General features: G+C 41.6%; 1 protein-coding gene across 3 annotated transcripts in view; it reads right to left on the reverse strand.

Annotated features, from left to right (window-relative positions):
• Positions 1-14,424, reverse strand: part of RTN4 (reticulon 4) — an 86,696-nt gene that overhangs the window by 57,963 nt on the left and 14,309 nt on the right. The window contains exons 2-3 of one of the 3 annotated variants that reach the window (XM_061625734.1): positions 6,284-6,340; positions 2,708-5,092 (exon numbers count right to left, since the gene is read on the reverse strand). The exons of 1 other annotated variant lie outside the window; for it this stretch is intronic. In XM_061625734.1, coding sequence (XP_061481718.1) covers positions 2,708-5,092; positions 6,284-6,340 — 2,442 coding nt within the window. The remainder of the gene's footprint in view (positions 1-2,707; positions 5,093-6,283; positions 6,341-14,424) is intronic. One more of the 3 variants, XM_061625735.1, reaches the window with a different exon arrangement.

The following is a 14,424-nucleotide window of genomic DNA, read 5'->3' on the forward strand; positions in this document are numbered from 1 at the left end:
ACTAGTCCCAGCCAACATCATCAGGAGGGACACGTTCTCCATCACTGGTTTAAAGCAGAGCTTGGAAAAGTTACTTTTTTGAACTACAACTCCCATCAGCCCCAGCCAGCATGACCACTGGATAGGGCTGATGGGAGTTGTAGTTCAAAAAAGTAACTTTTCCAAGCTTTGGTTTAAAGCAACGGTGGGGAACCTCAGGCTTGGGGGCCAATTGCAGCCCTCCAGGCCTCTCTATCTGGCCCTCGGAATGCTCCCCAGGCCACGCCCCTCCCTGGCCCTGCTTTGTACCCAATGTCTGAATGGAATGTGTCCCTGAACTCTGAAAATGCCCCTTCTTTGCCTGGATGGAGGACAGAGGTGTGTGTGAGCATGTGTAGGAACTACCCTTCTGCACCAAAGTAAAACTGTTGCTCTACCCACTCTTGCCTTTTGTTGGTGAGGAAGCAGAAGAAGAAACTGGAGAAGGGCACTGCACAGTCTGAACAACAAGAGAGGCAAATGATTCTGGCAGCAGAATTCTGGATAAAATGCAACACAAGGGTCAACAATTCTACACATTTATCTAAAATTGTCGAAGGGTGCTTGTTTTATTAGTTTGATGTTAATTCTATACTGATTACTTTTTCCATGTTACCAAGTAGAATGGATTGATTGAATAAAGGAAGCCACAGACCTGAACTTACAAGATCTGAACAGGGTAGTTCATGACAGATGCTCTTGGAGGTCACTGATTCATAGGGTCGCCATAAGTCGTAATCAACTTGAAGGCACATATCAACAACAAAGTAGAATTTGGCTGCGCTGGCTAACCCAACCTTGACAGTCACCCATGATCCATCATCTCTGATGTGCAAGCTGCTTCCACGGTTATTCCAGGCCTAGTCACAGTCTCTTTGCGATGCTGCATGTGAGCATGCATACAGAGTACTTGGGGAGGGGAGCAAACGGTTTCTGAGTTAGAGCAAGACACCTGGGAGGGCCATGGTGCTGGGAGATGCAAAAGAAGTTAAGCAGACCAATTAAAGAGGCTTGCTGGACTCAACAAAGACATTCACCAGTCACAAGAAGCAAATGACCTGAATATTCGTCTAGATTTTACAATACTCAGTAACAACAAAGATTACTTTTTTGAAAGAAAAACAGGAAGGTCTACAAGTGAGCTCGTTGGACTTCTGCAAACAGGAAAGGATATTACTCTGAAAATGTCCACAAGCATACACAGTATCATTAAATTCTGTAATTGGGAAGCAAGGTTGGCACACAAAACCATAATCCAACAGAGTTAGGTTTAACCAAGGAAAGAACTACCTTGTTAGAGCAGACTGAACTGTCTATCTAGTACAGCAACTTTCCCCACCCTGGTACATTCCAGATGATTTGGGCTACAACTTGCATCAACTCCAGCCAGCACAGTTGTGCAAGTTATAACCCAAACATCTGGAAAACTGTAATGCAACATTCTGTTGCCAACACAGCCAGATAATGGGGTAAGACTGTTGCTTTCCGCACTGCGTAATGCCTTTGAAGTGGGAGAATCCATTTAGGAGGCGTAATGCCTTTGAAGTGGGAGAATCCATTTAGCATCGCCAATAACCAGTGAAAGATTTATCCTCCAACAATTTGACGAGTCCCCTATTAACGCTATGGATCACTACATCTTGTGACAGCAAGTTCTTTAAGTTAGTTATGCATTTGAATATTTATTATTTATTTATTAGATTTATATCCCGCCCTTTCTCCCAGTAGGAGCCCAGTGCAGCAAACAAACACTTGAAAACATCATAAAAACAGGCTTTAAAATACATTAAAACAAAACAACCATTAAAAACATATTAAAATAAAACATCTTTACAAACATTAAAAAAGGAAGGTTTAAAAATATATTAAAAAGCAATTCCAACACAGACACAGACTGGGATACGGTCTCTACTTAAAAGGCTTATTTGATTCTAAAAGACTGGGGGCAATTTCTGTTCACTCTCACCACACCTCTATCATACTTTTTCAGTCATCTTTTTTTTCCCAAACCTTAAAAATACCCAAACACTTCAGCTTTTCCTCATATGGTGCTCCAGCCCTTGTTCATTTTGGTTGCCTTTTTTTCTCTTTTGCAGCTCTGAGATACCCTTTTTGAAACAGGGCAACCAAAACTGTTCATAGTATTTCCAGTATAGCCACACCATAGATTTACATGTAGACCTTATGATACTGACCATTTTCAAACTTTTCCCTAATAATCCCTATCTTTTTCCAGTGCTGTTGCATACCATGATCCCAAAAATCAATAAGTTTAGCCACATTCAACTGTGTATTAAGACTGTGGCCACAGAATCCAGATTAGAAGTTCTACCAGCAAGAACAACCAAAAGGCACCAACACCTCTGAACATGACACCAGCCTCAATGAGCATGCCTAGCTGGCTTCAACACCTTCAATGCGCAAGGCCCCCACAGCCGACAGTTTTGAAGCAAGAAGCAACACATCCTTCAATGGTCAGGATAGAAATTTCATCTCAAGCAGTTATACTCAGAGGAACATTTGAATAGCAGGCAAAGAGGATGCAAATTTAAATGCCCACTCTTTGAGCAGACGCCACCAGAGGGATATACAGCTAGATCATGATGCACACATTTTTAAGAGGGACACAAGCCATGACATGCTGAAGGAACACATTGATTAGTGAAATGCAAAGAAAGTGAAAGGTTACCTGAAGGTTTACTCAGCTTTGATGAAAACATAGGGGGAGATTTTTCCTTTTCTTTAACAGAAGCGACTCCTCTCTCAGCTTCCTTTCCTACATTGATTACCTTTTTCTCTGCAGGCAAAGGAGCAATGACAGTTGGGGGCAAGGGCTCCTTAACTATTTCAGGCACTTCCCTGTCCATTTTCACAGAGGGTTTTCCCAAGGCAAGATCTTGCTCTTCGGTTTTGACATGTACGTTCTTTAAAGACAGGTCGTGGGCTACCACTTGGTAAGGAGGCTGTCTTGCCTCAGTTTCAAATGTATCATGAGACACTCTACTTTCGTTCTCCTTTAACACATCTTTCCCTGTAGCTTCCATCACCAACTTGGCAGCTTGATAAGGAACAGTAGGGAAATCATTGGTCTCTGGAGAGGATTCTGCAATTTTGTCTCCAGCTTTGGGTTCCTTAGAAACAGAGAAATCATTTGTGCAAGTACGTAGTTCTTCCATGTCTAGCTTGGGCACCTTTCCCTTCCTAGCCAGGTCTGCAGGCTCTGCTTCCAGAGACCAGACTGTGGATGCATCTTTGGAAGGTTCCAGGTGAGGCTGGAAGGATTCCAAGTAGGGCTTGCTAAAGGAAGGTGGCAACTCCTCCTCCCAACCTTCCTTTGGTACAAACTTGGCAGAAGCCACAATGATTTTCTCTTTCACAGCCTCTCGCTCTTTCTGAGCAAGATCAGATTCTTGCTGGCTACCAAATGAGTCAATTTTTCCAGATATTTTCTCAAGATGCTCAGTATATTCAGGTACAGGTTGGGAAGCACATTCTGAGATCACTGCCTTGGATTTATCTGCAGCGTCTGGTGAAGCAGATTCATTAGAGGCCTTTGTTTCTTTAACTAAGTCACATGCAATGGATATATAAGAATTCTCCAAGTCTTCTACAGCAGTACCATTCTTGGAGTCAAGTCCCTTACCAACAGCTTCGACCTTGGTTTCCTGCATTTGGGTTGTGGGTACATTCATCGCCTCTTGATAGGACGGAGGCTCCTCAGACTTCTGCATTACATTCTCATAGTCATTCTCATAATTATCAGCAGCAGCAAAAGTTCCCAAAGGGGAGGTTCCAAGCTGCATGGCAGGACCACCGGCCCCAATGGTGCTTGCATTCAATGGTGCTTCCATAACAATATCTGGCAAAACAGGGGATGGAGCAGTTTCAGGCTCCCCTTCAAAGGATGGACAGAGCTGTACAGCAGCTTTCAAAGGCTCTTGTGGCGACTCAGACATCTGAACTAAATCAACCTTTGATTCGTAAGCAAGTTTGGGGCTAATTGCATCATGAAGTTCACTCTCATAAGCTTCTTGCACTAAATCTGGAGTAAGACCTTCGGGCATATTGGCCATAGCATCAGTAGACTTCAGCAGATTCTCACCTTTATCAGAAGCAGCTTTCTCCTTCTGGCCACTGGCCGATTCAATGTGGCTAATGCTTGGCTCCGTGCCAAAATGGGCCTTCATTTCTGCTATCTTTTTCTCATCTGTTTTATTTCCGGAAGTCTGTTTCTCTACCAGAGACTTGGCCGCACTGCCCTCAATTGTCACAGCTGATTCAAACTTGGCACAAGTAATATAAGCTTCTGAAAATTCTTTTGAGGCTTCTGGAGTGCTGGGGAAAGAAATATCTTCATTGCTGCTTTCATTCTGTTTTTCATTATCTTTTTCAAAGTCTTTTTGTACAGGCAGAGTCTTAGCCTTCTCCCCATCCTGCTTTTCTATGTCACTTTCTGATTTGCCATCCATCTGATTTCTAGATACATCTCTCAAACTGCTGCTTTCACTACTAGCCCATGATGGTTCAAAAGGTTTGAAATCCACATATTCATCCCTTGCAGAATGGTCTAAAAAAGCCACTTTTTGGTCATGATCGCTGATATCATACTTTTCATCTTCAAGAGATACATCTTCATCATGCTTCACAAATAACTCAACGGGAGAGTCTGGAGAAGAGTCCTGCTGGTATGTGGATAGTTTTTCTATATCAGACTTTACTTTAGCATCCACTGGCTCCTTCATCTGAGATAAAAAGAATGGTCCTGTCCCAGGATAAGGAGGCACCACTTCTGAATGTTGCAATTCTAAACCATCACTGCAGTCATCTGCAAGGAATGGATTTCGGGCATTTTTGGAAGTTGCATGAAATGCCTTGCTTCCTATTTGACCGTAACTGCCTTTTGCAGATAGTCCATCTGATATTGCATCAAGGGCTGCATACTCTTTAAAAGGATTGGCTGAGAGAGGAGAGAGAGAGGGAAGAGAAGCAGTAGCATCAAGCGGGACTGCAGCGAAATCTTCTTGGCTGGCTGAGCATGCACGACCCAGCTGTTCTTGCAAGTCCATACCTTTGTCTGTGGCCGTGGACAGAAAGGAAAGTTAGCGACAGAGCAAGTGGTCTGAAAGTTAAGGCAAGTTTTAATGACAAGATTCCAAAACAGTAGCTAGTTCAACACTTACTGCTAGAAAGAGTAGCAGGAAAAGCATGCAATATTAAGTTAAGAGAGGGTAAATGTTAATAAAGTAGCAAATGCTGTGCAATCCAATAAAGTTATGGAAGAGCTTAGAATAGCAAGTTTTACAAAACAAACCCCAGGGAGTAGGTCTCATTCTCCCACTCCACTTCTTTTTAAAAAGTACATTAATAATGACCCAATGAAGAAATAATACTGATGACATCTTAACCATGGTCAAGAGACTTGGGAGAAGCCAATGAGTAATGTAGTTCCTCTCCCTCCCCAGGCTTAAACATTAACCATGTTTAACAATAAATAGCTTCCCCCATAACCAGCATTTGTAAACCAACTTCAAATCCTGGTTACAATGAGAATCCTGCTTAGCATTAACCATAGTTAAGTGCCATTGGAAATGTAACAATAAACTGGGGAATTCATACTAGGAGGAAGAGGAAGTCGCCCAGTCTCTTAACTACAATTAAGAGATTAGCAGCATTACCTTCTTTGTATTCCTGATAAGAGGAAAGAAAGTAATTTCCGTGGTGGTAGAATGCATCAACACTAAGGCTGCGCACACATCATACACTTAAAGCACATGGCTTCCCCAAAAACCCTTCTGGGATCTGTGGTTTACCCCTCACCAAACTACAATTCCCAACACCTTTAACAGACTACAGTTCCCAGCATTCTTTAGGGGGGGGATGTGCATTAAATGTATGGTGTGTACACAGCCTAATAGTTCATTAAGTGTAATGAATCAAAGCCAACTCTACGTCAGCAAAAGCAACTACACTTTTTAAATAGTTAAGCTGTTAATAGTAGCTACAGGTTTTACTAGAGAGAAGGTTCCAAGAATTCATGGACAGCTGGGATTTAACCTTAAAAACAGATTGCCCAATTCTGAATTTTTAGCCGCTCTCAAAAACCGAAATACACAAACATGTTTTAGAAATTTAGAAGACTTAGTATTCTTGGATCCATGATCACTTTTTTTTAGTAAATACATCTAGAAACTATTATGATGGGGAAGGAAAACGTGACGGGAGTGGGGCATTACTCCGGTGCAAAAGGCCAGCTGACATAACTTGCCTGCAGAAGAGTGCATCAGAGGTTCAGATGCAACAGGAGGAGCAAAAAGGGTCTCATCTGAAAAACAAATACAGTATGACCTCAGCAGAAATAAATACGGAAAAAGAAAGTTTTTAAAGGGAAAAAGAGCATTCAGTTTACGATCCGTAAACAGGTTCTGCCAAGAAAAGCTCCCCCAACCCCAATCTCAGATGCAGGTCTAAATGGCAGGAATTAGGCCACCCAGGAATGTTGGCTCAGGATCCACAGGGTCATAGCAGGCAAAACCATTCCAAGGCGTTTCATCCACTACACTCTTACTTCCTAATCTAGGTCATTCACAGGTCATTTAAAAACCCCACCTTGCATTCTATACAAGCAGCTTTGATTCACATGGTCACTATCCTGGGCCAAGCGTCCCTACTTCTACTACCCCTTTCCCTCCACACATTCATTCCTTGAGCATATGAACAAGCGTGTTAAGGCATTGTATCTCTCTGGGGGAAAAACCTTTTATTTCTATGTTGACTGCAGCAATGAGTAAAATATGCTTCAATAGAATATCCAGAACTCTTTTAAGTACTATATAAAAGCAAAGAAGGGCAGTGTAAAATCATGAAATAGCAACACGGGCAGGATTCAGTACCTGACTCAGAACCTCTCGGGAGTGCATGCATGTGCATTTGCTCGAACATGAGGGTTAAACTAAAGCATATCCACTGAAGCAAATAGAAGAGTTTTGATTCAACCACAAACCCTCAAGCAAGCAAGCAACTATTTCAACAGAATAGTATCGGTAGGATAATTAGTAGACATCCTTCCTGACTAATCCAAGAAGGGAAAGTGTTATGCAAAGGACAATCGTGCCCTGCAGAAGAGATCTGACAGACTCAATGAGGCAAGATGTTAAACTCGGTGGGAAAGCCCTGGGCTCCTACTGAAAGGAAGGGATAGAAATCAAATAAATAAATAAATAGAGGAATATGAGCACCAGAGCATATCTTGATGTTATTGCTAGGCAAATCATGCAACAGCTGACCATCACCAATGGAGAATGGCCAACTGTGACTACACGCTAAAAAAAGCCTGTTAGTTATTGTGTGCTGCTCCCAAAAAGGCACATGTTCAAAGGGACTATTTACAAGTACCTGCTCCAAAGAGCATCACCATGAGTCATGGCTGTTTTTTAGTGGCATACCACCTAAATGTTGTTACTGAAAGTCACCAGGAAAAATCCTTGGAAGGGTATCTGTATGGAAGCCACTACATATACATACAAAGACAGTGGGTTTTGCCAAGGCTTCATGTCCAACGCTACCTTAATAATAACACTAATGAATCTGTTAGGCATGGAGAGGGGATGGCAAATGCATGAAGAGGGGAGTTACACTGCCACAGATATACATGCTCTTGTATCACCCAAGCTGGATTACTGCAATGCATTAGATCCTTAGAAACACTTGGAAACCTCAACAGCAGCTATATTGCTGGCTAGAGTAAGCCACTTTGAACTTAACACACCTGTTTTAAGAGATCTGCATTGGCTTCCAGGTTATTTCTGGGTTCAATTCAAGATGCTGTTTTTGACTTTTAAGCACTATATGGCATGGTTGCCATAAGGCTGATCTCTCCTGGTGGCTAAGTGCCATAGTCCCAAGACCAGAAGAAGTCATAGCAACCAAGGAAGAGGGCCTTTTTGGTAGTGGTGTCTTTTCAATGGAATGCCCTCCAAAAAGAGGTGAAGGTGGCACCAATGCTTTCATCATTCTCGCAACGAGATGATCTTTTTGTTCTCCAATGCATTTAGTGGTTCTTTTATTGCTTCATGCACTTGTTTTACTTCTCTTGCGTTTCAAAATAAAATTATTCCATTCATTCTATTTTGTTTTACTACTATTTATCTGCTTTTATTATGTGATTGTTTTATCCTTGTTAGCCACTCTGGTTATTCTTTGAACAGAAGAAGCGGCCTAGAAACATCAAAGACACACACTGTGATCCCAACTTGATTACGGATATGTGAAGTTACATTATGCACAGCCACACAAAAAACTCTGATCTGCAGAAGAACACAAACACTAGAGATGCTTTGCAATATATTCTGCAGTAGAACCCTGCTGTTTTGTGCAGGGCACTTTGCATTCTGTTTCTAAAGAGTCTAGCATAAAGTGGAGTCAATCTTTATTTGGTCTTTGATTTCTAAAAGTATGAAGCAACACAAAGAGATCTGATTACGACACTGCTCAGGTTGCCAAGTAAAGCATCCGAGAATTAAGGAATGCTAGTTTTCCTCTGTATGCTTACTCAACAAAGCAGAGATCCGGTGAAGGGAAACAAAGATGTATTCTGCAAAACTGAGGGGTCATTAATGCATGCATTGACACAAGACACAATTAAGTAATGTAGGCGACTCTCTCGTTTTAACTTTTTACATTGCCAGATTGTCTGATTTTCCATACCAAACAAATTTTAACCGAGAAACCCTGGGTTATTAAATTTAAAAAAGGAAGTTACTTAAGAAGATGGTTAAAGAACTTTGTGGTAAGCAGCAGAGTGGAAAGTTCATTGCCATATGACATTTGAAGCTCAGCCTTCTCCACTGTATAGGTTACTCCATGGTGGCTAGTGCACTAAGGTAGGGAGGCTAACATTAGATGAGCCACAATCAATGACCAGCAGAGTCAACTAATTCTACTTTCGTCCCCATCCTCCTCCCTGCTGGGCAAAATTGATACTGCAAAGGAGGCAGACAGCCAGGGCCAATGGTTGCAAGTAAGAAGGCAGGTGGGTTTGGAGGAATCAAGACAGCACCCCATTTGCCCTAATGGACCAGCCCCCACCAATGGTTACTACTACAACATTCATGTTACAAAGTGCTGTTGCTGAAGTCAGAGAGTTGCAAAGGCTAATTCAATATATTTTGCTCTCAATTCACTACTACCTTCTTACCTATTAAAAGGGGAAGAAAGCATGTGCCATAATGCACATTTGGAACATTTTACTTGTTTATGAATAGCTAGCCAACAATCACTTTGAACACTAAATCATAAAATCTGACCTTCATGAAAATTTACTGGCTAGCATGAGAACGATTTAATCATGTTGACAAAGGCTGTCAGGCAGCATTTAAAATGTTTAGTTGATTAATCATCTTCCTTCTTCAATGGATTATTTCTAAACTTGCATATTATCAAAACCACAGTACGCACCTTTTCCAATATATTAAATTGCAAAGTAGCTTGCTACTACTTATTGTCAGAAGACAAGACTACTGTTAATATTTATCCTTCTTGTTAATTCAAAACTGAATTAAAGAAAAAAACTGTTTTAAGAATTATGCCCTGTGAGCCCAAGCCTGTGGAACTCCATCCCAAATGAGATTAAGACAGGCACCTTCCTTGCTGAATTTCAGGAGCATGACTAAGACTTTCCCTTTAAAGCAACATTCAGTTTTCTGATTATGATTTTTAACTAGTTTTTTGTATAGTTTATTTTTATGTACCCTACTTGGAAATGCTAATAATTAAGAGGTATATAGATGCCTTAAATAAATAAAACATGAAATGTGGACATACACACTAATATTTCAGTTATATGTCCATTTGTAACTTATTTGTTATACATTTGATCTCCTGTACAAATAAAAGATAGTGGGATGTTTATTAAATATAAAACAAATAGTTTTAAGACATTACAAGAGCAAACACCAGCCACAAGGCATTGATAAGACCAGGTGGGAAACATTATAATTAAAACAGATCACTAAATTTTATTATCATTTGCAAACTGTCACAGGCTTCTGTATAACTACATTATTAATTAGGATTTTTCAATAGGTTTATGTTAAGGACATTTCAATGTGTTGTCTGAATGTTAAGTTACTTTATGAGCTCCTGAACAGATGGATAGCTGTGGGAGACTTCCTGGCTTTCAGTAAAGATGAACTGTGACCTTTTATAACTGAAAGCTTATGGAAGATGCAAGAATTCCCACCCCCTCCAGAAGACCTTGGCTAAAGATAAAAAAACAAAAAAAAACTAGTATTTCAGAAGAGGCATACCAACTCTAATGAGACAAGGCACTAACTAAGGACACTAAGGCAGCCAAACAGGAAGGATTTGTTCAGTTACGGAGGAACACACCTCCAAAACTTTGATTCCACAATCGACAGGAATCCTTCTCAAAGTGTTTCAGACAGAGCCGGAGTATCTCAACTTTGTGAAGGCTTTCCCCCTTGAAAAGCAGGGTATAAACACCATCCTATAAATGATTTGTTAAGAGTGACCATCCATCAACCTGAATAAGACAAGATCTAGAATTTAAACTGATTGCCACTTAGGATGAATCATCAAGAATCAGCAATGACACTGATTTTTTTTTTCCAAGTGCACACATTCCACTACCACCCTCTCTCTGACCAATGTGCACTGTATTTTCTAAAATATGCAAGAAAGTATTGTTTATTACAGGTACTTTGTTACCCGGGGCACAAACCAGGTGCAGAGACGTCATGGAGAACCATGCTCAGATGAGCAAGGAGAATGGAACAGGCTAGGCCAACTGACTCCCTCACATGCCATTCAGTGATGGCAGCCCACATATCAAGTTGGCCCTTCCTGCGAGCCCACAATTCACCAAGAAGCAAGGAAAAGGACAAGAAGAATAGGCCACCCCAGCCTATTCCCACCTGTCTGTTCCTGTCCTGCTTGGCTGGTGCCCAGCTTTGCAGGCTTGACTCCTCCTCTTGAGAGAGCAAACAATGGAAGTGGACATCACATGCAGGAACAACTTCTGTTCCTCGCAGGAACAGAATGTAAGAGTGTGTCTGGGAACTCTAATGGGAGAAGTGGGTGCCTCAGCTTGCAAGGCACACAGGACTGTATCAAAGCATGGCAAGGAGCAGCCATACGCCAACCTCCACCCACAGAGTGGCTTAAACACTAGTTCAAGTTTGACTACTAAACACATTAGTGCAAGTACTGGAAATAATAATAATATTACCCGCCCTTCACCAGCAGATCCTAGGGTGGGATACAACATTTTAAAATGCTGAAAAACAAAACAAATTACAATCACAGGAATACGGTAGATTTCAAAAACATACACCTCAAGTGTTATAAAGACCAGGGTAAAGAGGTGCATCTTCAGCATTCACTGAAAAATATACAGTGAAGATACCAGATGCACCTCGGTGGGAAGGGAATTCCAGAAATTAGGGGCTGCCATAGAGAATCCTCTCTCCCCAGCCATCACTGCCCCTCAACACCTGAGGGTGATGGCACAACCACAAGGGCCCTCTGCTGACCTTAACATCCAAGTGGATCTGTAGGGAAGGAGATGGTCTCTTGGGTATTTGGAGCCTGTCATTTAGGGCTTTAAACCCTAGCATGAGCACCTTAAATTGGGCCCAGAAACTGAACTGGCAACCAATGCAACTGTTCTAGAACAGGGGTTGTGTTAGTTCTAAAAGCAATCCCAGCCAGTAACCTGGCTGCTGCATTTTGGACCAGTTGAGAGCCAGTGTGGTGTAGTGGTTAGAGCAGCCTTTCCCAACCAGTGTGCCTCCAGATGTTGTTGGACCACAACTCCCATCTTTCCTGACCATTGGCTATGCTGGCTGAGGTTGATGGGAGTTGTGGTCCAACATCATCTGGAGGCACACTGGTTGGGAAAGGCTGGGTTAGAGTGTAGGACTACAACCTGGGAGACCAGGGTTCAAATCCTCACACAGCCATGAAGCTCCCTGGGTGACCTTGGGCCAGTCACTGCCTCTCAGCCTCAGAGGAAGGCAATGGTAAACCACCTCTGAATACCGCTTACCAGGAAAACCCTATTCATAGGGTCACCATAAGTCGGGATGGACTTGAAGGCAGTACATTTACATTTTAGACAAATACAGTAGGCTTCTGAACACCAGTTGCTGGGAAAACAGGAGGGGGGAGTCCTGCTGTGCTGAGGTCCTGCTTGCCCCACCTACTACCCTCCCTGCCCCTCCCACAGGTGTGTGTTAGACTACGACCTGGGAGACCAGGGTTCAAATCCCCACACAGCCATGAAGCTCCCTGGGTGACTTTGGGCCAGTCACTGCCTCTCAGCCTCAGAGGAAGGCAATGGTAAACCCCCTCTGAATACCATGAAAACCCTATTCGTAGGATCGCCATAAGTTGGAATCGACTTGAAGACAGTCCATTTCCATTTTTGAAGTTTCTAAATTGTCCTTTATTTATTTATTATTTTATTTATATTTTATTTATGTATTTATTATTTGATTTGTATCCCGCTCTTCCTCCCAGCAGGAGCCCAGGGCAGCAAACAAAAGCACTAAAAACACTTTACAACGTCATAAAAACAGACCTTAAAATACATTAAAGCAAAACATTTTTTAGAAAGCTTTACAAACATCTTCAATAAAAAGGGTTAAAAAAATATTGTTTAGGGAAAAAAAGGTTTTTAAAAAAATATTAAAAAGCAATTCCAACACAGACACAGACTTATATCCCGCCCTTCCTCCAGCAGGAGCCCAGGGCGGCAAACAAAAGAACTAAAAACTTTTTAAAACATCATAAGAACAGACTTTAAAATACATTAAAACAAAACATCTTTAAAACATTTTTTTAAAAAGCTTTCAAGACTTCAAGGACAGCCCCATACATAGCATATTGTAACAGTCCAATCTGGAAGGTACAGAGCATGGAGTACTGTGGCCAAGTCATCTCTTTCCAGAAGAAGTCATAGCTGGCAAACCAGCTGGAGCTGGAAATAGGCACTCCTGGCCACTGAGGCCACCTGGACCTCAAAAGCATTGGATCCAGGAGTAGCCATAGGCTACAAATGAGAAAATAAACCAAACAAGAGCACTGAGTAGTTTACTTGCCACAATTCTCTCATAATTATGAAACCGTTACAAACTTCCAACTATGATGCAAATCCAACAGTTAAATGAACAAGATGAAACATCAATGCAAATCTGTACAACGGTTACATCTACTGACTTTCCAGATGCTTCATTCATTGCTACCATAAACAATTAGCATGCATAGCTATTACTGGCTTTCCCCTTCTTAATGACTAAACATTCATAAAATTAAGCCTGTTGTGGCTGACAACAGAAGCTAATGATTTAATATCTGTTCCCAACATACTGCCACTTGAACATTTTGAACTGAAATCACAACCTGTAAAAACAAATACATATTGAGCTGCTTCATCGTATTTGCATACATTTCAAATCAAGCAAATATGCCCAGTACAATGACAGACAGGACTGGAAGTCATTTACAAAAGTTTTCAAAAATAATCTGATCAGAACGCTTACACTCTTCCAAAGCTATCATGCTGAAAACATAGCTGACCGTGTTTTAAATATACATAGCTTTGACAATAATCAGGTCCCCATGCAACCACTCTTGCAAAACAGAAGTTACAGCCCCATCAATTTCTTTATGAAGAAATCGGAAGCCTCGCTCAAGCTCATCAAAAGTAGGAGCAGGGGCAGAAGAATGCCTGTGTCACTCTATCTGCATGATGACTACTTCCCTTGGATTCAAAGGCATATGCTGGGAGTTTGTGCCAGTTTTTCTACCCTGATGCGGGCAGACAGCCAGTGTGCCCAGCCCACCTGTTTGAGACTCCCAGTCTGTGTGAATTACTGGGAGAATAAAAGCCTTGTGTGCACAAAGCCCCATGAGTTCTTGCTGATTAACTCAGCAAGACACTGTAGAAGAACATAAAGTAAAGCAAAAGGATACTGAAGAAAGGAAAGAGGGAGAAAACAGAGACTGGGGGGGCAGGGGCAGGAGAGGGAGGTGGCTAACAGATTAATGCGCAGAGAGACATGCAAGTGGGGAAACAGAAAGAGGTAACATTTAGAAACAGAAATATTGGCCTGCAATGATGCAGTTTAAGGAGAAGAGTGCAATCTGCAGTGCACAGATCATCAGGTTCCCAATCTCTGTTTCTCTCAGAAGGCTAATATGGAAGGAAATTTTCAAGGAAAAGTTGCAGGTGGCAAAGAGGATTTCAGAACCATTATTTCATCCTTATTAAACAATTACTTGTTCTAGCTGTTATTTTCTATTTAAATATATGAATGTGTTCTGGTTTTCTGACTGACTGATTTTCCCTGCAAGTGGCTTAAAAAAAGACACATACCCACTCCACCC

Source organism: Rhineura floridana, chromosome 4 (genome assembly GCF_030035675.1).
Source record: "Rhineura floridana isolate rRhiFlo1 chromosome 4, rRhiFlo1.hap2, whole genome shotgun sequence".
Lineage (NCBI taxonomy): Eukaryota > Metazoa > Chordata > Lepidosauria > Squamata > Rhineuridae > Rhineura > Rhineura floridana.